Here is a 25928-nt window from a genome sequence, read left to right on the forward strand (position 1 = left end):
TCATAAAAGGGTGCTGAATTTTGTTGAATGTTTCTTCTATTTACATGGTGAATTACATTTATAGATTTGAGTATGTTGAACCATCCCTGCATCTCTGGGAGGAAGGCCATTGGTCGTGATGGATTATTTTTTTTGATAAGCACCTGAATTTGGGTTGCTAGGATTTTGTTCAGAATTTTTGCATCTATATTCATAAGGCATAGTGGTCTGTAGTTTTCTTTCTTTGTTGCATTCTTTCCTGGTTTTGGTATCAGGGTGGTGTTGGCTTCCTAAAATGTGTTGGAGATAATTCCTTCCTTCTCGATGTTATGGAATAATTTCTGCAAGACAGGCACCAGTTTTTTATAGATCTGGTAAAATTCAGGTGTGAATTGATCTGGTCCGGGACATTTCTTTTTAGGAACGTTTTTTACTGTTGCTTCAATTTCTATGCTAGATATTCGTCTGTTCAGGAATTCTATTTCTTCCTGATTGATCCTAGGGAGGCTGTGTTTTTCTAAGAATTTGTCCATTTCCTCCACATTTTCAAGTTTATGTACATAGAGATTTTTATAGTATTCATAGATGATATTTTGTATTTCTGTGGTATCAACTGTAATTTCTCCTTTTTCATTCCTGATTGAGCTTATTAGAGCCTTTTCTGATTCTTATTAATCTAGCAAGAGGTGTGTCAATTTTGTTTTGTCAAAGAACCAACTTTTTGTTTTATTAATCTTACATATAGTTTTTTTGTTATCGATTTCATTTAGTTCTGCTTTGATCTTTGTTATTTCTTTTCTTCTGCTGGGTTTGGGGTGGCTTTGCTCATCTTTTCCAGTTCTTTGAGACAATTCATTAGATTGTTGATTTGGGGTCTTTCTGTCTTTTGGATGTAGGCATTTATGGATATAAATTTTCCACTCAGGACTACTTTAGATGTGTCACACAGATTTTGATAACTTGTGTCTCCTTTATCATTTAGTTCAAAGAATCTTTTGATTTCCTTCTTAATTTCTTCCATAACACAATAATCATTCAACGGAAGGGTGTTTAGTTTCCATGGCCTTCTGTAGAGATGAGGGTTTCTGATGGAATTGATATTCTTTTAATGTTAAGACATTTTAATTACTTCCATGTTTATCATTAAAAATGAAACTGTAACAAATAGTCTTTTACCTGAATCTCTGAATAACTCCATTTGATCAGAACAACTTTCTAGAAATGTAATTATTTTATTAAAATATATGGATATTTTTAAAACTTAAAATACTGCCTTATAAAAAAGCTATATTAATTTATCTTCTCTTATAAGCACTGCATAGGGACCTTCTTATCACACAGTGAATAAACTATATCATAACTCAACTCCTGGGTTCAAGCGATTTTCCTGCCTTAGCCTGCTGAGTAAATGGGACAACAGGTGCATGCCACCATGCCCAGCTAATTTTTCTTATTTTTCATAGAGACAGGGCTTGCTGTGTTGCCCAGGCTGGTCTTGAACCCCTGACCTCAAGTGATCCTCCCATGTCAGCCTCTCAAAGTGCTAGGATTACAGGCATGAACCATCACATGTGGCCCAATTTGAACTTTTTAAACCAATTTGATAGGCAAAAATATTATCTCATTTAATTTTGGCTTCTTTGGCTTACTAGTGATAAACTTATTTTTATACTGACATTTTATAAGGTGTCAGTTTACATCCTTCTTTGATCTTCTAAGATATCATTTTCTTGTGGTTTTACTTTGATAGCACTTTTATGTCAAGAATAGTATTCTCCCTTCTGTTACAGATATTACATATAATATTTTTTAATTTGTCTTTTGATGATGGTCACTTTGACTTACCCAAATTTAAAGTATTGGTGTAACTGACTCAAATTTGTTCCTTTATGAATTCTTATTCTTAAAAAAAAAAAAATCTTTCTCAAACTGGTAAGAAAAATGTTAACCAATATTTCATTCTAATAGTTTGGTTTTATTTTTAACATATTTTTCTTTGTGACATTCATTTAGTATTTACCACATGAATGCACTATGCTGATAGCTTTATATATCCTATTTCATTTAATGCTCACAATCACCCTATTAGAAAGTACTTTAATCTTTTTCCCATTTCATCATGAAACTCAAGTTCAGGGAGGTTAAATTATTTGAATAAGGTAATATAGTTAATAAGGTGCACATAGGGGATTTAAAACTAACACAATATGAGGCCATATTCATTCCACTGTGCTCATATGCACACTACATCTTAATCTTATGTTTTACTACAGAGTTCTATCTTTATATCCCGACTCCTGAAACAGTAACCAACTAATAAAGTATTTGAGTCCTTACAGAAGGTCAATAATTAAAGTCTAATAATTACTGAAGTTCAGTTAAGGCCTTAATCAAACCCTTTAATAAACTGAAATACTTTTTCTTTCTTGTTTCTGGATAACATTGCCGATGTCAATAGGTAAAAGCATAGCATGCTACTTACTCATCTTTAGAGTGTAGACTTAGTTGATTTTATTTGATAGAACCACACTAAAATAATTTTCTCAGCTTCTCCACAATACAAAAGACTTGCGGAGGCTGGGCGCAATGGCTCACACCTGTAATCCTAGCACTCTGGGAGGCCAAGGCGGGCAGATTGCTCAAGGTCAGGAGTTCGAAACCAGCCTGAGCAAAAAGCAAGAGCCCCGTCTCTACTAAAAATAGACAGAAATTAATTGGCCAACTAAAAATATATTGAAAAAATTAGCTGGACATAGTGGTGCATGCCTGTAGTCCCAGCTACTCGGGAGGCTGAGGCAGAAGGATTGCTTGAGTCCAGGAGTTTGAGGTTGCTGTGAGCTAGGCTGACACCATGGCACTCTAGCCCAGGCAACGCGGTGAGACTCTGTCTCAAAAAAAAAAAAAAAAAAAAAAAAAAAAAGACAAAGTATAGTTCATGTTAAAAAAGACAACTCAAATAAATGCTTCTTCCTGTTTGTTCACTATGGGCAACTTTGAGGAAATGATCATTCAGAAACATGAGGCATCCAAGATATGAATCAAGATTATCTGAAATGTCATTTTAAAATAATTCTGATAGAGAAGAACAGAACTAGCCATGTGGTCCCCATCTATATTGAATATATCCTATATTAAACAGTTTAATAGGGTTTCTCAGATATTGCTATTGACTTTAAGTGATTACATTCATTAAATGTTAAAATACCTTTTTAAAAAGCAGATAATTAATCTAACTTGTCATTTTACTTGGACCTAGAACAAATTTGCTGTGTGAGACTGACAATCAGTCTTCTTGCTCTCGATTTCCCTATTATGATTATAAACCTGTTGCTTTTAGTGAATCACATGCTCTCAACTTTCTTTGTTGCTCTGTAAAGAATGTGTCTTTTTGGCCGGGCGTGGTGGCTCGCACCTGTAATCCTAGCACTCTGGAAGGCCGAGGCGGGAGGATTGCTCAAGATCAGGAGTTAGAAAACAGCCTGAGCAAGAGCAAGACCCCGTTTCTACTAAAAATAGAAAGAAATAAACTGGCCAACTAAAAATATACAGAAAAAATTAGCCGGGCATGGTGGCGCATGCCTGTAGTCTCAGCTACTCGGGAGGCTGAGGCAGAAGGATTGCTTGAGCCCAGGAGTTGGAGGATGCTGTGAGCCAGGCTGATGCCACGGCACTCTAGCCGGTGCAACAGAGTGAGACTCTGTCTCAAAAAAAAAAAAAGATTTGTGGAGTAACTTGCCTTAGAATCTCCTATAAGGATAAACTTACATTGTATGTTTTTATCAGTATTCTCTCTCATTAATTTAGTTTTTCTTTTCATCTACACTGCCTATAAATAAATGGGTACTCAAAAAACCTCACACCACATTCTTGAAGATATTCCTCTTCTTCTCAACGAGTATCAAAAACTTCAGTTTCAACCTTTATTTAAATTGCTTTGTTTTACACATAAGCATCTTCAAATCCTTTTTGAAAGTAGGCAAAGAATAAATAATATTCACAACAATTCAATTAATATTGCTCAAGGCCGTGAATCCAACAAATTACTATGGCTGAATTCAGCAAATTACTAGGGCATAATTTTATTAATAAGTGTGTTGTTCAATACAAAGTATAATTATGCACAGATTGACATTATCTAAAGTGGTAAAGACAATTTAGACCCTCTGCCCATATACTTTACTATAAAGTAATACTGGGACACACCATTATATTTTAACAGCCTATTTAAAAGCTTTTCTGACACATATCATATTAAAATTGAAATAATGACTTAATGCTGGTTGAGCACTCAACGAGTGGTTGAGAACTCAAAGTCATGGCTAGAGCATTGAGCCTAGTCAAAAGACTAAATATCCAACTAAATCATCATCTATCTTTCTCCTTTAGTCTCAAAGACTATCTAAAAAGAAGACAGTGGCAATTGCCTTATCCTGTTGATAGGTAGAGCAGTTAAAAGTTCACATAATAACTACATCCTTTATAAATTGATGTGTACACATTAATAAAAATTGAAGGGAGCCTATAAAGTATTATACACTGCTTTTGCCAATAAACCATTCTATAACCGTCTAATGTATTGTGCTGTGGTTTATTCTCACTATGGTAACCCAGCTAAAAATTTACATTTCAGTCTCCAGAACAAACAGTAATTGTTTCCTTAAGTCACACTTAAACCTCCAGAGTTAAAATTCCTGACTTTGGTTATTATGAATCACATAAAAATTGTTCTTACCTTCACACCTTGAATGAGACCATTCATAAGGAATGTGTGTTGAGGAAATGTTTCATGTAGAACCTACAACAAACAAACAAACATCAAGGCAAATTTAAATGCAAGTTAAAGGAAAAGATGTCTGCCTCTATTAATGGCAGGCTACATAAAAAAGATGAACCCTGTAATGAAAAATTACAAATTATCAATGAAATACACAAAATATCTTACGAGTGCAAAGAGGCAACAAAATAGTGAAGCAAAATCTAAAGAAGACAAGAACCCAAAAAGGTAAGCCCAGTACTCAAGAGTTGCTTTTGTCACAAAACACCTGCAGTAAAAATAAATTTTTTATTGGCTACTCTCCTCAACTACCAACAACTTTAAGTGGCTACCACTCCCCCCACCTCCCACTCCCCCAGCAAAGAATTATACAAACTGTGGTATGGACCAAGCTTCATGATACCTAGGTAGTCAAAAAAACCGAAAGCCTTAAATTCACATTATAATGATTCTAAATAGGTAGCACCTCCAGATGCTTAGTAGAAAAAACCTAAAATCACTTCTGAAGATGCTATACTCTGGGTTTTAAATCAACCATACAAATAAATTTTTAAAATATAATGACCAACACACAAAGATAATCATATACAAAAAGAAGTGAAGACACTATGAGCAAGAAACAAACACCAAACAATAAAACAAAAATAAAACCAAAAAACCCTACAAAAACAGACCCTCTTCAACTTCACATTTTGGAATTATCCAATAAAGACTTTAAAATGAATATGCTTACTATGTTCCAATATATAGAAGACATGTTTGAAACTTTTGAACTAGAAACTATACAAAAGTACCTAGCAGATTGAAAAGAGAACACAAAAAAATCCAGAGCATAAAAAAATATACTAACTTAAGAAGTTGGCAGGTATGTTTAACAGAAGATTAGAAACAGCTAAAGAGAGAATTACTAAACACTAAAGTAGGCTGTCTTATTCTGTTTTGTGCTGCCATAACAGAATACCTGAGCCCAGGTAACTTATAATCAACAGAAATTTATTGGCTCACAGTTCTAGAGGTTGGAAAGTTGAAGGACCTATATCTGGCAAGGGCCTTCTTACTGCATCATTACATTGCCAAAGGGCAAAAAAGAGCAAGAGGGAGCCAAACTTACCCTTTTATAAAGGCTTAATTCCATCCATGAGAGCAGAGCCCTCATGGCCTAAACCATCTCTTAAAGGTCCTAACTCTTAATGCCATTAAAAGGGCAATTAAATTTCAACATGAGTTTTGGAACAGACATTCAAACCATAGCATAGGCCAAAAGAAACTATCCAGTATGCAGTATGGAAAGACAAAAAGAATATAAAAAAGAGTGAGAGACACAGAGACTCTAATAGTCCAACGCAGATTCAACACAGATTATTCTATAAGGAGAATACGGCAGAGATGATACCTTCAGAGCCAGTGGCTGAAACTGTACCAGAACCAATAAAAGACATCATGCAAGACATCATGCAGAGATTAAAATACCCTAACAAATTCCAAGGTGTATAAAAAGAAATCCACACTCACAATCAAATTAACACTGCAGAAAACAAAAGGCAAATTTTTAAAAGGAGCGAGAGAAATAAAGACAGACTGCCTTCAAAAGAGCAACAATTAGACTAATAGTTTCTTAACAGCAACAAGAGAACACAGATAAGGAACATGCTATCATCAATGAAATGATGAAAACAAAACAACTACCAAGTAGAATTTGAAATTAGAAACACAATACCTCTACATTAGCACCATCAAAATGAAATACTGGAGGGTGGATCAAGATGGGGGACGAGAAACACCGCCAGACACAATGTCTCTGCAGAAAAAACAGATTCTGGCAGAAATTAGACAAAAGAAGCCAGAAGACGAGCATACAGCGGACGAGGGCCGGAAGGAAGGGTACCTGAGACCCCAGGAGACTCCACGGGAGGAGGCTGCCGAGGAGGCTGCCTGGAAGCTGAGACCACCGGAGCAGCCCGGAGACCAGCGGCAAGGGTAGGTGAGTTTTCCTTCCCCCCTCCCCTGCATCTGGGACGGCTGGTGGGCTCCCCAGCGGGTGGAGAGACCTACGGACACCAGCCCAGAGACAGACGCCGCCAGCTAGCGGTGAGCCTGTAGCGGACGCGGCACCAGGCTCCCAACTCCCTCCCGGCACCTCCCTGTGCACAGACACGAGCCGCGAGGCAGGTGCCATATTGCCTCCTCCTCCCCTCCGCCAACCCTACCCGCAGCTGCCCAGCGAGACAATATAGCCACCAGCCAAGGCACCTCCAGGGAACGGGACCTTCACTTTTGGGACCCTACAGCTGACTAAGAGGAATTCAGGCTGTGAGCTCCCTACCCACCAGCCCTCCCAGGTGCTGCTGGCACGGTGTTCCCAGGAGAATGGTGACGACGCAGAGGCTGAGAGACATAAATCCAGCTTGGGCTCCCTGTGGGTGAATTGGGACCGGAACTCCTCTCCCTGGTGGGGATACAGTTTGAACTCTGGGACCCAGAGGTCGGACCTGCAGACCAGATCCCATGCACCGAGGTCTAGCATTGCCCTGGGCACAGAGGGATATTGTGAACAGCCTACTGAGGTGTGTATGCCTTCAGGGGCAGATAAGCATCCTAGAGGGCAACCCTCCTCCCAAAAGGAGGCCGGGAGCCCAGCCCAGGTGGCGTTCCTGCGCACGGAACTTCCCCTCAGGCATCACAGTCTGGGGAGGCCTGGTGGCGTGTGGTCTGGCCTGCTGGCAGAGGCCCAGGAGTAGCTGCAGAGTTGGGGAGGGTGGAAAGAAGCGAGGCCCGCTCCAGACTGCGGGTCTCAGACAGCCCCACCCCCACACGCAGACTTTCTGGCTGAGCAGGACCATTCCAGTCCCCCCCTGACAGCTTCTCCTGGAAGCAGAGAACAGAACTTTGACCCCTGCTAACAGCATTGGTGGTGCCTGAGGGCAGGCTTACCCAACCCAGCTCAGTCCAGCACAAGAGCTGATAACAGGACACAAAAACAACAGCATAGCCTGTTCCTCCAAGCAAGCGCCACCTACTGACAGGGACGGCATCTTGCACAGCCTTTCCACGGCACTTACTGACTCATTATACAGGGAGTGGTCGAATCTCACCCACAGACACCACCGAATGGCTCAGAAACTAAACAAGGTGTGTGAATACCCAAACAAAAACCTAAAGGAAGAAACAACAACTGATCAACGTGGGAAGAAATCAGCAAAGGAACTCAGGAAATATGAAGAACCAAACGGAAAACACACCCCCAAAGAGGAGCACCAGCCCCCTAGAAACGGACACCAACCAAAATCAGGCAACCAAAATGACAGAAAAGGAATTTCGTATGTGGATCATAAGAACACTCACCGACCTGCAACAACTCAATAACCAACAGAAAGAAACCACAAAAAGCCTCCAGGACCTAGAAGAAAAGTTCACTAAAGAAATAAACACAATGAAGAAAAGTTTAACCGAACTCCTGGAAATGAAGAATCAATTCAATGAACTCCAAAATACAGTGGAAGGCTCAAGAACAGGGTAGATCAAACAGAAGAAAGAATCTCAGAGATTGAAGATAACACCCTCCAACTAAATAAAACAGTCACAGAGATAGAGCAGAGAAACAAGAGAAAAGAGCAAAGCCTACAAGAGATGTGGGATTATGTGAAGAAACCTAATGTGAGGGTCATAGGGTTACCAGAAGGGGAAGAAGACAACACTCAAGGGTTGGACAAGCTGTTTGAAGATAAAATAGAGGAAAATTTCCCAGGCCTTGCTCAAAATCTCGATATACAAGTTCAAGAAGCTCAGAGGACCCCTGGGAGATTCAATGCAAACAGGAACACGTCATGACATGCAGTCATCAGACTGACCAAAATATCAACTAAAGAGGCCCTTCTAAGAGCTATAAGACGAAAGAAGCCAGTGACATACAAGGAAAACCCAATTCAAATAACACCAACTTCTCTAACGAGACTTTACAAGCAAGGAGAGACTGGGGTCCCATTCTCACTCTTCTGAAACAAAACAATGCCCACCCTAGAATCTTATTCCCTGCAAAACAAAGCTTCATATATGAAGGAGAAATAAAGACATTCTCAGACAAGCAAAGTCTCAGAGAATTCACCAAGACAAGACCAGCCCTACAAGAAGTACTCAAAACAGCGTTACCCACGGAACACCATAATAAAAACTCACAAATATAAAAACAACCAAAACCCAAAGATTAAAGGCCAGATAATACAATGGCTCAAGAGAGAAATCAAAGCAACAACATCCAACCCAACAGAATGAACAGTAATCTACCTTACCTATCAGTTCTCTCAATAAATGTGAATGGCTTAAACTCTCCACTCAAGAGACATAGGCTGGCTGAATGGATAAGAAAATACAGGCCAAGTATATGCTGTCTTCAGGAAATGCATCTAACCTGCAAGGATGCATATAGACTAAAAGTAAAAGGGTGGAGATCAGTACTCCAGGCAAGTGGAAGCCAAAAGAAGGCTGGCGTGGCAGTTCTAATTTCAGACGATTTAGTTTTTAAACCAACAAAAGTAGTGAAAGACAAAGAGGGTCATTATAGAATGGTGAAGGACACACTTCAACAAGAAGAGATAACAATTTTAAATATATATGCACCCAACTTAGGCGCACCCAGTTTCATAAAACAAACCTTACTGGATCCAAGCAAATGGATTAATAGCAACTACATAATCACCGGAGATTTCAACACCCCACTGCGAGCAAAAGACAGATCCTCTAAACAGAAAATTAATAAAGAAAAAATGGACTTACACAAACCTCTAGAACAACTGGGTATGACTGACATTTACAGGACATTCTACCCAAAATCCACTGAATATACGTTCTTCTCATCAGCTCACGGGACATTCTCTGAGACTGAACATATCCTAGGACACAAAGTGAATCTCAAGAAGTTTAAAAAAATAGAAATCATACCATGTACCTTCTCAGATCACAATGGAATGAAAATAGAAATCAACCCTAACAGAAACTCACATTTCTACACAAAAACGTGGACATTAAACAACCTCTTACTAAATGATTACTTCATAAATGAAGAAATCAAGATGGAAATAAAAAAATTCTATGAAGAAAATGACAATGGAGAGACAAGTTATCAAATTCTCTGGGACATAGCTAAAGCAGTTCTGAGAGGAAAGTTTATCTCCATAAATGCCTATAACCAAAAGTCAAAAAGATCACAAATAGACAATCTAATGAAACGACTCAAAGAGCTGGAAAAAGAAGAATAGACCAACCCCAAATCCAGCAGAAGTGAAATCAACAAGATCAAATGAGAACTAAACGAAATTGAAAACAGAGAAGCTATTCAGGAGATTAATAAAACAAAAAGTTGGTTCTTTGAAAAAATAAACAAAATTGACACGCCATTGGCTAAGCTAATGAAAAGCAGAAAAGAGAAATCTCTAATAAGCTCCATCAGGAACAATAAAGGAGATATCACAACTGATCCCAAAGAGATACAAATACAATTTATGAATACTACAAAAATCTTTATGCACACAAACTGGAAAATGTGGAGGAAATGGACAAATTTCTAGAAACACACAGCCTCCCTAGGCTCAACCAGGAAGAAATAGATTCCGTGAACAGACCAATCTCAAGAGCTGAAATAGAAACAGCAATTAAAAATCTCCCTAAAAAGAAAAGTCCCGGTCCAGATGGTTTCACAACCAAATTTTACCGTACTTACAAAGAAGAATTAGTACCTATCTTGCAGAAACTATTCCACAATATCGAGAAGAATGGAAACCTACCCGATACCTTTTATGAAGTGAATATGACTCTGATACCAAAACCAGGAAAGGATGCAACAAAAAAAGAAAACTACAGAGCAATATCCCTAATGAATATAGATATAAAAATTTTCAGCAAAATCTTAGCTAACTGAATCCAGACGCTTATAACAAAAATAATCCATCACGACCAAGTGGGCTTCATCCCAGGGATGCAGGGATGGCTCAACATATGTAAATCTATAAATGCAATTCACCACATAAACAGAAGCAAAAACAAAGACCACATGATTCTTTCAATAGATGCAGAAAAAGCTTTTGACAAAATTCAACACCCTTTCATGATACGAACACTGAAGAAAATAGGCATAGAAGGGACATACCTAAAAATGATACAAGCCATATATGACAGACCCATAGCCAACATCATACTGAATGGGGAAAGATTGAAAGCATTCCCACTTACAACTGGAAGCAGACAAGGCTGCTCACTATCTCCACTTCTATTCAACATAGTGCTAGAAGTCCTGGCTACAGCAATCAGACAGGAAAGTGGAATTAAACGTATGCTAATAGGGGCAGAAGACATCAAACTTTCACTGTTTGCTGATGATATGATATTATATTTAGAAAACCCCAAAGATTCAACCAAGAAACTCCTGGAACTGATCAATGAATTTAGTAAAGTCTCAGGATACAAAATCAATACACAGAAATCAGAGGCATTCATATATGTCAACAAAAATCAAATTGAGAACCAAATCAAAGACTCAATTCCCTTTACAATAGCAACAAAGAAATTAAGGTACCTAGGAATATACTTAATCAAGGAGGTAAAAGACCTCTACAGGGAGAACTATGAAACACTGAGGAAGGAAATAGCAGAGGATGTAAACAGATGGAAATCCATACCATGCTCATGGATCAACAGACTCAACATCATTAAAATGTCTATACTACCCAAACTGATGTACAGATTCAATGCAATACCTATTAAAATCCCATCAGCATTCTTCACAGATATAGAAAAAACAATTTTACGCTTCGTATGGAACCAAAGAAGACCCCGAATATCAAAAGCAATTCTAGGCAACAAAAACAAAATGGGAGGCATTAATATGCCAGATATCAAACTATACTACAAAGCTGTAGTAATTAAATCAATCTGGTATTGACACAAAAATAGGAATATTGACCAGTGGAACAGATCTGAGAATCCTGATATAAAACCATCCTCATATAGCCATCTAATCTTTGACAAAGCAGACAAAAACATACGCTGGGGAAAAGAATCCCTTTTCAATAAATGGTTCTGGCAAAACTGGATAGCCACTTGTAGAAGGCTAAAGCAGGACCCCCACCTTTCACCTCTCACAAAAATCAACTCACGCTGGATAACAGACTTAAACCTAAGGTATGAAAAATGCTCAACATCTCTAATCATCAGGGAAATGCAAATCAAAACCACAATGAGATATCACTTAACCCCAGTGAGAATGGCCTTTATCAAAAAGTCTCCAAACAATAAATGCTGGCGTGGATGCAGAGAGAGAGGAACACTCCTACACTGCTGGTGGGACTGCAAACTAGTTCAACCTCTGTGGAGAGCAATATGGAGATACCTTAAAGTGATACAAGTGAATCTACCATTTGATCCAGCAATCCCATTGCTGGGCATCTACCCAAAAGATCCAATGACACTCTACAAAAAAGACACCTGCACTCGAATGTTTATAGCAGCACAATTCATAATTGCAAGGCTATGGAAACAGCCCAAGTGCCCATCAATCCAAGAATGGATTAATAAAATGTGGTATATGTAAACCATGGAGTACTATTCAGCTCTAAGAAACAACAGTGATATAGCACATCTTATATTTTCCTGGTTAGAGCTGGAACCCACACTACTAAGTGAAGTATCCCAAGAATGGTAAAACAAGCAGCACATATACTCACCAGCAAACTAGTATTAACTGAGCAGCACCTAAGTGGACACATAGGTACTACAGTAATAGGGTATTGGGCAGGTGGGAGGGGGGCAGGTATATACATACATAATGAGTGAGATGTGCACCATCTAGGGGATGGTCATATGGAAACTCAGACTTGTGGGGGGAGGGGGAAATGGGCATTTATTGAAACCTTAAAATCTATACCCCCATAATATGCCGAAATTAAAAAAAAAAGACACACACAGACTGAAATAAAAGAATCCCAAACATATTCTAAAATAAAGGCATGGAAAAACATATTCCCTGCAAATGGAAACCAAAAAAGAACTGGTGTAGCTATACTTTTATCAGATAAAATAGATTTGAAGACAAAAACCGTAAAAAAAGACGAAGAAGGTCATTATGTAATAATGAAGGGGTCGATTCAGCAAGAGACTATAACGATTTTAAAACATATATGTGCCCACAACTGGAACACGTAGATATATAAAGCAAATATTATCAGAGCTAGAGAGAGAGATAGACCCCAATACAGTCATTGTTAGAGACCTCAGCACTCCACTTTCAGCATTGGACAGATCATCCAGACAGAAAATCAAGAGGGAAACATTGGAATTAATCTGCACTATAGACCAAATCTATGTAATATAGATTTACAGAACATTTCAACGAACAGTTACAGAATTCACATTCTTCTCCTTAGCTCATGGATCGTTCCCAAGGATAGACCATATATTAGGGCACAAAACAAGTCTCAAACAAAAATTGAAATTATACTAAGTATTTTCTGTGATCACAGTGGAATAAAACTAGAAATAAATAATAAGAGGAACACTGGAAAGTATAAGAACACATGGAAATTAAAGAATATGCTCCTGCATGACCAGTGGGTCAATGAAGAGATTAATAAAGAAAATTAAAAAATTCTCAAAACAAACAAAAATCAAAACACAACATATCAAAACCAATGGGATAAAATAAAAGTAGTAATAAGAGGACAGTTTATAACAGTAAGTGCCTACATTAAAAAAGTAGAAAAGCTTCAAAGAAAAAACCTAATACTGCATCTCCAAGAACTAGAAAAATAAGAGCAAACCAAACCCAAAATTACTAGAAGAAATAATAAAGATCAGAGCAGAAATACAAGAAATTGAGACCAAAAAAATACAAACAGATCAACAAAACAAATGTTGTTTTGATAAAACAAAATAGAAACACCTTAAACCAGACTAAAAAAAAAGAGAAGACCCACATAAATAAAATCAGAGATGAAAAAGAAGACATCACAATTTATACTGCCAAAATCCAAAGGATCATCAGAGACTACTATTAGCAACTACATGTCAATAAATTGGAAACTGTAGAAGAAATGGATAAATCGCTAGACACATACAAGCTACCTAAACTGAACCAGGAAGAAATCCAAAACCTGAAAAAACCAATAACAAGTAATGAAATAGGAGTAACGAAAAGCCTCCCATCCAAGAAAACTCCAGGACCCAGTGGCTTCACTGTTGAATGCAACCAAGCATTCAAAGAACTAATATCCTACTTAAACTATTCCAAAAAATAGATGATGAGGGGATACTCCCAAACTCATTCTTTGAGCCCCATATCAACCCGATACCAAAACCAAAGACATAACAAAAAAAGAAAACTATAGGCCCACATCTCTGATGAACACAGAGATGCAAAAATCCTCAACAAAATACTAGCAAACAGAATTCAACAACATATTAAAGAGATTATTCACCATGACCAAGTGGGATTCATCCCAGGAATGCATGGATGGTTCAACATATGCAAATCAATCTGACACATCATATTAACAGAATGAAGAACAAAAACCATACAATCATTTCAATTGATACTGAAAAAGCATTCGATAAAATTCAATATCCCTTCCTGATAAAAACTCTCAAAAAACTGGGTATAGAACCAACTTACCTCAACATGATAAAAGCCATTTAGTGATGGACCCACAGCTAATATCATATTGAATAGGGAAAAACTGAAAAGACTTTCCTCTAAGGTATGGAACAAGAAGACAAGGATGTCCACTTTCACCACTGTTATTCAACATAGTACTGGAAGTTCTAGCTAGAGCAATCAGACAAGAGAAAGAAATAAAGGGCATTCAAATTGGAAAGGAAGAAATCAAATTATCCTTGTTTGCAGATAATATGATCTCATATCTAGAGAAACCTAAAAACTCCACAAAAAAATTATCAGAACTTATATTCAGTAAAGTTGCAGGATACAAAAATCAGTAGCATTACTATATGCCAACAGTAAACAGTCTGAAAAGAAACCAAAAAATCAATCCCATTTACAATAGCTACAAATAAAATACCTAGGAATAAACTTAACCAAAGAAGTGAAAGACTTCTATAATAAAACTATAAAACATTGATAAATGAAGTTGAAGAGGACACAATAAAATGGAAAGACAGTCCATGCTCATGGATTGGAAGAATCAATATTGTTCAAATGTCCACATTGCCCAAACAATCTACAGATTCAATGCAATACCCATCAAAATACCAATGACATTCTTCACAGAAACAGAAAAAATAATCCTAAAATTTATATGGAACCACAAAAGACCCAGAATAGCCAAAGCCATCCTGAGCAAAAAAAAAAAAAAAAAAAAAAAAAACTGGAGGAATCACATTATCTGACTAAGTTATACAACAGAGCTGTAATAATCCAAACAGCATTGTAGTGATATAAAACAGACACACAGACCAATGGAACAGAATAGAGAACACAGAAATAAATCCACACATCTAAAGCAAACGTATTTGTGACAAAGGTGGCAAGAACATACAGTGGGGAAGGGACAGTCTCTTCAATAAATGGTGCTGGGAAAACTGAATATCCATATGCAGAAGAATGAAACTAATCCCTTATTTCTCCATATACATCTAATCAAAATGGATTAAAGACTTAAATCTGAGACCTGAAACTATGAACTACTAAAAGAAAACATTGCAGAAACACTTCAGGACATTGTTCTGGGCAAGAACTTCTTGAGTAATACCCTCAAAGCATGGGCAACCAAAGCAAAATTAGACAAATGGGATCATATCAAGCTAAAATGCTTCTACACAGCAAAAGGAACAATCAACAAAGTGAAGAGACAAGCCACAAAATGGGAGAAAATATCTAAAAACTACCCATCTGACAAGGGGACTAATAACTAGAATATAAAGTGAGCTCTAGCTCTATAGGAAAAAATCAAATAATCTAATTAAAAATGGGCAGAGGATCCGAATAGACCTTTCTCAAAAGAAAGCACACAAATGACCAAACCAATAGGTGTATGAAAAAAACGTTCAACATCATCAATCATCATAGAAATGCAAATCAAAACTATGAGATATCATCTCACCCCAGTTAAAATCGCTTTTGTCAGAAAGACAGGCAATAACAAATGCTGGCAAGGATGTGGAGAAAGGGGAACTTTCAGATACTGTTAGTGGGAATGTAAATTAGTGTGACCACTAGGGTAAACAGTAGGGAGGTTCCTCAGAAAACTAAAAATAGAACTACCATTTGACCCAGCAATCCCACTGCTGGGAATATATCCATAAAAAAGGGAATTCAGTATACTGAAAGATATCTGCACTCTCATGTTTACTGCAGCACTATTCATAATAATCAAGACATGGAATCAACATAAGTGCCCATAAACGGATAAATGAATTAAGAATTGTGATACATATGCACAATGGATTATATAGCCACAGAAAAGAATGAAATCCTGCCATTTGCAACAACATGGATGGAACTGGAGAACAGCATGTTAACTGACATAAGCCAAGCACAAAAAGACAAATCTTGAATGTTCTCACTCATACATGGAAGCTAAATATTAAAAAAATTGATCCCATGGAAACAGAGAATAGAACGACAGTAACCAGAGGCTGGGAAGGATAGTAGAGAGGGAAAGATAAAGTGGGACTGGTTAATGGTTGCAAAAATATAGTTAGCTAGATAGATAATAGATAGAATAGATAATAGATAGAATGAACAATATTGGATAGCACAACAAAGTGACTATAATCAATACTAAATTACAGTATACTTTAAAATAACTAAAAGAGTGGAATTGGAATGTTCCTAGCATAAAGAAATGTTAAATGACTAAGGGGATAGATACCCCAATTACCCTCATTTGATTCATTCACAATGTATGCCTGTATCAAAACCTCCCATGTCCCTAAAAAGATATACAACTATTATGTACCCATAATTAAAAATAAAAAATTTAAAATAACTTAAAAAAATAAAAATGGAATTACTCTTGTGATCCAGCAATTCTACTTCTGAGTATATACATATCTGAGGGGGAAAAAAGACATTCCCCACCAGGAATAGTTGATATCCAAGGGTTAAGAGAAAAGCAATGCCCTAAGATAAACATTAAAAATACCAAGAAAAACCACAAGGCCCAAGAGAGGGCACCTGTAAGCACAGCCTTGTAAAACGGTTGAAACTGCTTGTAACCACTTTTGCTGTCCTACAGTACCCTTTGGCTCATTTTACTACTAAAATCTCCGCCCAGGGGAAAATTATAGTATCATTAACATAACATGAGCCACATAAAGACACATGATGGATATACTGTACATGCTTAGTATGTCTAGCCTGTGTAAATACAGGGATGTCGGGAAAGACTCCACATCATTCACTAAAAAGAAACTTAAGGTTCCACAATGGGCAGGCAGTACGGATTTTAATCCCCAGAGAAATCCTCTATCACCCAGGAGTGAACACCCTTTGTAAGTAACCTCTAATAAACTCATTTAACTCGCCAAGCTGGACTTGTCCAAATCATTCTTTGATCTCTCAGCACCATCTCAGCTCAGAGGACAGTTTTTCTATACCATCCCAACCCAGGTTTTTCCCAAAACAATATCCAAAAAGAACTGAAAGCGGGACTTGAATAGATTTTTATGCATTCATGTTCATAGCAGTGAATATTATTCAGCCTTAAATAAAAAAAAAAAATTCTGACACATGCTACAAAGTGGATGAATCTTAAGAACATTATGCTAAGTGGAATACACCAGTAACAAAAAGACAAATATTGTATGGCTCTACTTAAAGGTGTCAAAATCAGACAGTAGAATGGTAGCTGCCAAAGCTTGAGGGGATGGGAACAAAGTTTCACTTTTAAAAGATGAAGGGTTTTGAAGATGGACGGTAGTGACAGGTGCACAACATGATGAATGCATTTGACACTACAGAACTGAACACTTCAAAAATGGTTAAGAGAGTAAATTTGTTATGTGTCTTTTATTTACCACAATTTTTTTTTAAAAAGTGGCCTGGTTTGTCTATATTCATACTAAAAATGAGTCTTAGAGAAACATTCACATGAGAACACATAAGTACCTGCAACACATGTACTTGTTCAAAGAAAATAGTTGTATCAAGCACCAACTGTGTCCTAGGCAGTACCAGACACTAGGGACATAGTGAAGAAAGGTAGGATCCTATGAAATTTAAAATGGGACTAACTATCCTCATTAACTAATGACTAATTACCTACTGCAGCAAAGCACTATGAAGGAAAACACAATGCAATAAGAATAAAAAAGGATTAGAGATACAGGCAATTTTTTAAGTCTACTGTTCCACCCAAATTATAATTGTAATTAATCAAATTGTATTTTAAATGTGTGAGATGGATTAAAAACTTTAAAGGGCCAGAGCAAGGTTTTATGTAAGGCTAATTGGGTAATAGCCACACTCAAGTGCTCTATTTTCAAAGCCTAATTAAGGAGCAAAGATTATCTTTACTCAAAGGGATTTTCTGGTAAGTTAACCACCAATGAGTTTGGGTTTTTTTAATGAATTAATTTATTATTTATTTATTTTTATTGATTGATTGGTTGGTTGGTTGATTGATTGATTGATTGATTGATTGAGACAGAGTTCTGCCTACATTTCCCAGGCTGGACTCAAACTCCTGGGCTCCCACCTCAGCGCCCCCCCCCCCCAGTAGCTAGGACTACAGGCACGCACCACAGCATCCAGCCCACCAATGATTTTAAAAGAACAATTTGAGACCAATGAAACTTAAGGCCAATTTAAAACATCTTTATTAAAATTAAGTTACAAGCCACCTAAAATCTGCCCTCTAATCTTTTCTTTGGCATCTCTCTTCCCACTAACCACACCATATATCAAACATTCAAGTTCTTGCTAAGAAATTCAAAACCACCTCTGAAGCAATGGCTGTACATAAGCTATCAAAATGGAAATATAGGCCGGGTGCGGTGGCTCATGACTATAATCCTAACATTCTGAGAGGCCGAGGCGGGTGGATTGTTTGAGTTCAGGAGTTCAAGACCAGCCTGAGCAAGAGATTGTCTCTACTAAAAACAGAAAGAAATTAGCTGGACAACTAAAAATATATAGAAAAAAATTAGTCGGGCAAGGTGGCACATCCCTGTAATCCCAGCTACTTGGGAGGCTGAGGCAGTAGGATTGCTTGAGCTCAGGAGTTTGAGGTTGCTGTGACCTAGGCTGACGCCATGGCACTGTAGTCCGGGCAACAGAGTGAGACTTTGTCTCAAAAAAAAAAAAAAAAAAAACCTGGAAATATGGACAGTCTTACATTACTTTTATTGCTACAAATAACCTATCAATTTCCTATTTTAGTAAAGTCCTTAAGTCAAAGGCCATTAACATCCCCACAAAGAAGTTACAAACTTCAACAATGCTCTGCAATTATTTCCTATAGGATATCTTAAAGATATTCCTAAATATATACAGTTTATTTGTATAACAGCACCTCCAAGGCTCTGATTCAGTGGGAATGCAGTGCTACCCAGGAATATTTAAATAGGTGGCTTTGTCATAGATGGTTCACAAACCACACAGTAGAAACAACCTAATGAAATAAGAATTCTTAAATCACCATTAAGAGTTATTCCCAAACACACACCTAGACATAGACTTGGGGATGTATGCCTAAGAACACTTTTATAAATAAGAACCCAGTTCAGCAATACTTACAGTCAACATTGGAGTGGTCAATAGGCCCCATGCAAAGAATTCAAGGAAGATGACAATAGCAGCATGGTATACACTTGGTCGGCCAAAGCCTTGTACCTAAAAAAGAAAGAAAGTTATTATGAAAAATAGCAAAGAGATATAAAATATTACTTTAAATGGTATATAAAAGTGTACAAAATAAATTTAGGATCTACCTACATTATTTATGATAGAATTTCATTCTGTGGTATCCCTGATGCCTTCACCTCCCTTAATCATTAAAGGTGCTAATATTATACGTTATATTTGTCCCATAAATGCATATCAATGGAGCTTTGGTAGAAAATTACCTGGGTCTTCAAGAGACTGAGGTTTGAGGACCTGACCTGTCCCTTACTAATTATGTGTTCCTCAGCAACTTAACCTTTCTGGGACTGAAGTTTCTTTAGCCATATTATAAGAGAGATGGGTATGGGGGTCACATGCTCAAAAGCCTCAGAGGCAGCACATATGATTTAAATATTGGCGGCTAGGTCAAATCTGAAAACATACTTCATATCTAAAGGTGTCAAAATGCAGCCTGTTTCTGTTTTATTTTAAAGACTTTGCCTAATCTGCTAGTTTTCTGCAGTCTGTGACTTCCAGGGATAAAATCTAAAATTTCTTTCAACGTAACAATGCTTATTGTTTTGCTACTACTTTGTAGTAAATGGAGATAGTATTTACAAAAGGCTTTGTAAAACCCACACTATTCCCATATGCTTACATTTGCAACTCTTAGGCAAAATGTACACCTGCATGCTTTTACTAGAATCTCATCATGAGGAAACAGACAAATGCAGATTATTGGAGAGTCTATAAGACAACTGGCCTGGTGTCCTTAAAAATGTCAATGGCAAAAAACAAAAGTAAAGGCAAGGAGACTAGTCCAAATTAAAGGAGACTAGAATGACCAAAGTAGTGCTCCTGGACTAGATCCTGGATGAAAAGGAAAAAACAAGAAAAATACAAAAAGAACTATATTATAATTAGATAATCCTATGGCATTAATGTTAGATTCCTTGGGTATTCCTGATGTTGCAACCTACTGTCAAAAGGCTTTAAAAATTTTGTAGCTGTGAAATTTTTCAAGAGTAAAGTGTTAAATATAATTATTAAATATTCAAACTTGTAAATTGCTCAATGTCTAATAATTAGCAATTGTTTAAAGCCATTCAATAACAAAACATTTGCAAAACAAAAAGCACTTCACAAAGTTTAAAAGAAAAAGAACCATTTAAGGACCTAACAACTCAAAAAAAATCAAAAGGCCCTTAACATATCAGCACAACCTTCAAAAAGTACCAGTTTTTGCCAGTTCTTCACCAACAGAATAGTGAATAGAAATGGAGGCAAACTATTCAGGCTCTGTCTGTGATGGAGACCCTCTACATTACCCTCCTTCCTCCTCAGTCCTTCCAGCAGCTAGAGTCAGAAACCTTGCCCTCATGCCTACCTCCTCTCTCACTGGCTGGCTCTCCCCTGGTCGAATCCTCTCTCTATCCTTTCTTGCCTAGATTACAGAGTAACTTTCTATAGAGGACCCCTGCTTCTAATCCTTGCTCCTTCGCCCACTGCATGGTTGCCAGAGTGAACCTTTTAAATGTAACTCAGATCCTGTTCCTCCTCTGATCCACTCTCCCTTGCTCCCACTGCATTCAATCACACATTTTACATGTCCAACAAGGTCCTACAACCCTCTATCCTCTTGTTATGCCCTATTGTTTTCTAGAGGATTTCCAACAAATTTTACAATTTATTTTTATTTATTGTCTACCTCCTGTAGAATATAAATTCCACAAGGGAAAGGATTTTTTTTCTTGTTTTGTTCAGTAATCCACTCCAAAGAGCCCTTCTCTAACCCCACTATAGGTAAGCACTTGGCAATACAACAGTGGTGAGGAATGAACTCTGACCTTTTTTCTTTAGTCCAAATTCCTTTCTAAGAGGCCCGGTGAGTCATACCTACAAACGATAAAATCTCACTAACAAGGTTTTATTAACCAAGTATAATGCAGCTTACTACCTAGCCTGATTCCCATATAGCATCACAAAAAAGAGAGAAGACTCCCTTAACTTAACTCAAGCATCCTAGAGACCTCTATCTTAACTCAAGCATTCTTTTCTACTGACTCCAGGTCTTTAAACAAAGTTAACTCTTGCAACTAATTGCAAACTAAAGAATCCCTAAAACCCACCTATGATTTATAAACCCCTGCTTCAAGATGCTCCGCCTTTTCTGGCAGAACCAATGCATTCCTTCCATGTATTAATTCCCATCTCTGTGAATGTATAAAAAACCAAATTGCAACTCAGCCGCAAGGCACATTTTTTCAAGACCCCTCGAAGGAATGTTTCCCCTGGCCACAGATACACACATTTGACTTAGAATAAACCTCTTAAAATTATTTTACAGAGTTTGAGTTTTTCCACTGACAGCAGCATGGATCTCTTCTGAGACTGACGTTTTTTCTCTATTCTTTCATTTTCAACAGCAAAACCCAAAATTTAGAAAAATCTTTGGAACAAATGGCCCAGTTTCAACAAAGAAATGGCATGGGTTAAAAAAAAAAAAAAAAGAATTACACAGTATAGTGATTAAAATAAATTTTTAAAATATTAACCAAAAGCAGTAAGTGGACTTTGGGTTTTGACTACCAATAATTAGAAAAGAGATAATTTTGAGATAATCATGGAAACTTGAAAATGGACTGAACATCAGAGAATACAAAGAGTAATATTCATTGTAATGACAATATTGAAGTTAGTTTTTTTAAACGTATTTATCTCTTAGAGATACATACTAACATATTTACTTGTGAAATGAGATAATATCTGGAACCTGGTTTAAAATCTACAGCAAAAAAATTAAATAAAACAAAAGGAAGAGGAGTAGCAATAGATGAAGAAAATAAGGGTGACAAGTGACAGTTAGTGAAGAAGAGTGAGAGGTATACTGGGGGGGCATATCACTGCATGTTTCTCTGTGTATATAAAAACTTCTCTAATGAAAGATCTTTTTTTTTTTAAGTTAGGAAGATCAATGACAAAGATGACATCTTGTAGAAAATTATTCCAAGTAAGTGTTTATCTTGCCGGGCGCGGTGGCTCACGCCTGTAATCCTAGCTCTCTGGGAGGCCGAGGCGGGCGGATTGCTCGAGGTCAGGAGTTCGAAACCAGCCTGAGCAAGAGCGAGACCCCGTCTCTACTATAAATAGAAAGAAATTAATTGGCCAACTAATATATACAAAAAATTAGCCGGGCATGGTGGCGAATGCCTGTAGTCCCAGCTACTTGGGAGGCTGAGGCAGGAGGATTGCTTGAGCCAGGAGTTTGAGGTTGCTGTGAGCTAGGCTGACGCCACGGCACTCACTCTAGCCTGGGCAACAAAGCGGGACTCTGTCTCAAAAAAAAAATAAAATAAAATAAATAAAATAAAATAAATAAATGCTCACATCCAAAAAACAGAAAGAGTAGACACTGACAACCTAATGAATATACCCAAGGAATTGGAAAAAGAAGAGCAAACCAATTCCAATTTGTGCAGAAGAAAAGAGATATCTAAGATCAAAGCTCAACTAAATGAAATGGAAAACAAGAGCATTATATGGAAGATCAACAAAACCAGAAGCTGGTTTTTCAAGAAGATTAACAAACTCGATGGCCCTCTCGTTAGGCTGACAAGAACTCAAAGGGAAAGGACTCCAATAAACTCAATTAGAAATGAAAAAGGACAAATCACAAAAGACTCCACAGAAATACAAAACATTATGTTTGACTACTATATGCCCAAAAACTACGGAATGAGACGAAATGGACAGATTCCTGGACTCATACAACCTCCCTAAGTTCACCCAGGAGGGAATAGAATTCTTGCACAGACCAATCACATGCTCAGAAATTGAAGCAGTAATTAAAAACCTCCCCAAATGGAAAAGTCCCAGGCCAGATGGCTACACTTCAGAGTTCTACCAAACATACAAAGATGAACTTATACCTATACTACAGAAACTATTCCACACCACTGAGAAGGATGGTATTCTGCCTAACTCATTCTACTAAGCCAATATCACCCTGATACCAAAGCCAGGAAAGAATGCAACAAAAATAGAAAATTACAGACCAATATCCCTCATGGATATAGATGCAAAAAACCTAAATAAAATTTTAGCAAATAGAATTCAGCAGCTCATCAAAAAAATAATTCACCATGACCAGGTGGGACTTATTCCTGGGATGCAAGGCTGGTTCAACATATGCAAGTCTATAAATGCAATTCACTTTATAAATAAAAGCAAGAACAAAGACCATATGATTCTGTCAATATATGCAGAAAAAGCATTTGACAAAGTCCAACATACTTTTATCATAAAAACTCCTTAACAAAATAGGCCTAGACGGTCCTTACCTTAAATTTATCAAATCCATTTATGACAAACCAACTGCTAATATCATCTTAAATGGGGAAAAATTGAATTCATTCCCTCTTCAAACCCGGACTAGACAAGGATGCCCACTCTCTCCCCTCCTATTCAACATAGTGCTCGAAGTCCTAGCCATAGCAATCAGGCAAGAGAGGGTATTAAGGGCATCCAAGTCGGAGCAGATGAGATCAAACTCTCACTCTTCGCTGATGATATGATATTATATCTTTTAAAACCCCATGGATTCTTCCAAGAGACTCCTAGATTTGATAAATGAATTCAGTAAAGTTTCCGGGTATAAAATCAATACACACAAATTGGAAGCATTCATATATGTCAAGAACCACCAAGCAGAAACTCAAATCAAAAATGCAATACCCTTTACTATAGCCCCAAAGAAAATTAAATGCCTAGGAGTATACTTAACGAGAGATTTATATACGGAGAACTACGAAACACTAAAAAAAGAAACTGCAGATGATTTAAACAGATGGAAAAATCTACTATGTTCATGGATTGGTAGAATCAATATTGTTAAAATTTCAATATTACCTAAGGTGATCTACAGAATCAATGTAATCCCCATCAAAATACCACCAGCATTCTTTACAGATCTAGAAAAAATAATTCTTCGCTTTGTATGGAACCAGAGAAAACCACGTACAGCCAAAGCAATCTTAAGTAAAAAGAACAAACTGGGAGGCATCAGTCTTCCTGACATCAAGCTGTACTATAAATCAATAATAGTTAAATCAGCCTGGTACTGGCACAAGAACAGAAACGTCGATATCTGGAATAGAACTGAGATTCTAGAGATGAAGCCATCTGAATACGGTAACCTAATCTTTGATAAAGCAGACAAATATATACTTTGGGGAAAAGATTCTCTCTTCAATAAATGGTGTTGGGAAAACTGGTTAGCTACATGCAAAAGAGCGAATCAGGATCCCAACCTCTCACCTCTCACAAAAATTCACTCAAGATGGATAACAGATCTAAACCTAAGGCATGAAACTTTAACAATCCTAGAGGAAGATGTTCGGAAAACTCTATCAGGCACTGGCCGAGGCAAAGAATTCATGAGGAAGATCCCCAAGGCAATCACTGCCACATCAAAAATAAACAAATGGGATCTGATCAAATTAAAAAGTTTCTGCGGCCGGGCGCGGTGGCTCACGCCTGTAATCCTAGCTCTCTGGGAGGCCGAGGCGGGCGGATTGCTCGAGGTCGGGAGTTCAAAACCAGCCTGAGCAAGAGCGAGACCCCGTCTCTACTATAAATAGAAAGAAACTAATTGGCCAACTAATATATATAGAAAAAATTAGCCGGGCATGGTGGCGCATGCCTGTAGTCCCAGCTACTTGGGAGGCTGAGACAGAAGGATCGCTTGAGCCCAGGAGTCTGAGGTTGCTGTGAGCTAGGCTGACGCCACGGCACTCACTCTAGCCTGGGCAACAAAGTGAGATTCTGTCAAAAAATAAATAAATAAATAAAAATAAAAAGTTTCTGCACTGCCAAGGAAACAATCATTACAGCAAATAGACAACCCACAGAGTAGGAGAAAATTATTCTCTCTCTACACTTCTCATAAAGGTCTAATAACAACAATCTACCTAGAACTTAAAAGAATAAACAAGAAAAAAATCAAACAACCCCATCAAGAAATGGGCAATGGAAATGAACAGAAACTTCTCCAAAGAAGACAGAATAATGGCCTGCAAACATATAAAAAAATGCTCAACGTCTCTAATCATTAGAGAAATGCAAATCAAAACCACAATGAGATACCACCTAACACCAGTGAGAATGGCCTGTATCAAGAAATCCCAAAACAACAAATGCTGGCGAGGATGTGGAAAGACAGGAACACTCTTACACTGCTGGTGGGACTGAAAATTAGTGCAACCTTTGTGGAAAAGAATTTGGAGATACCTCAAACAGCTAGAAATAGAAATACCATTCAACCCAGCAATAGCATTGTTGGGCATCTAC

At 37.4% G+C, this 25928-nt stretch overlaps 1 protein-coding gene across 2 annotated transcripts in view; it reads right to left on the reverse strand.

The window, feature by feature from the left end:
- The window catches only part of SLC71A2 (solute carrier family 71 member 2), a 78925-nt gene that overhangs the window by 32603 nt on the left and 20394 nt on the right, over positions 1–25928 (reverse strand). For both annotated transcript variants that reach the window (XM_012782976.2, XM_012782978.2), the window contains exons 2-3: positions 19494–19589; positions 4712–4774 (exon numbers count right to left, since the gene is read on the reverse strand). In XM_012782976.2, coding sequence (XP_012638430.1) covers positions 4712–4774; positions 19494–19589 — 159 coding nt within the window. The remainder of the gene's footprint in view (positions 1–4711; positions 4775–19493; positions 19590–25928) is intronic.

This window comes from Microcebus murinus, chromosome 12 (genome assembly GCF_040939455.1).
Source record: "Microcebus murinus isolate Inina chromosome 12, M.murinus_Inina_mat1.0, whole genome shotgun sequence".
Lineage (NCBI taxonomy): Eukaryota > Metazoa > Chordata > Mammalia > Primates > Cheirogaleidae > Microcebus > Microcebus murinus.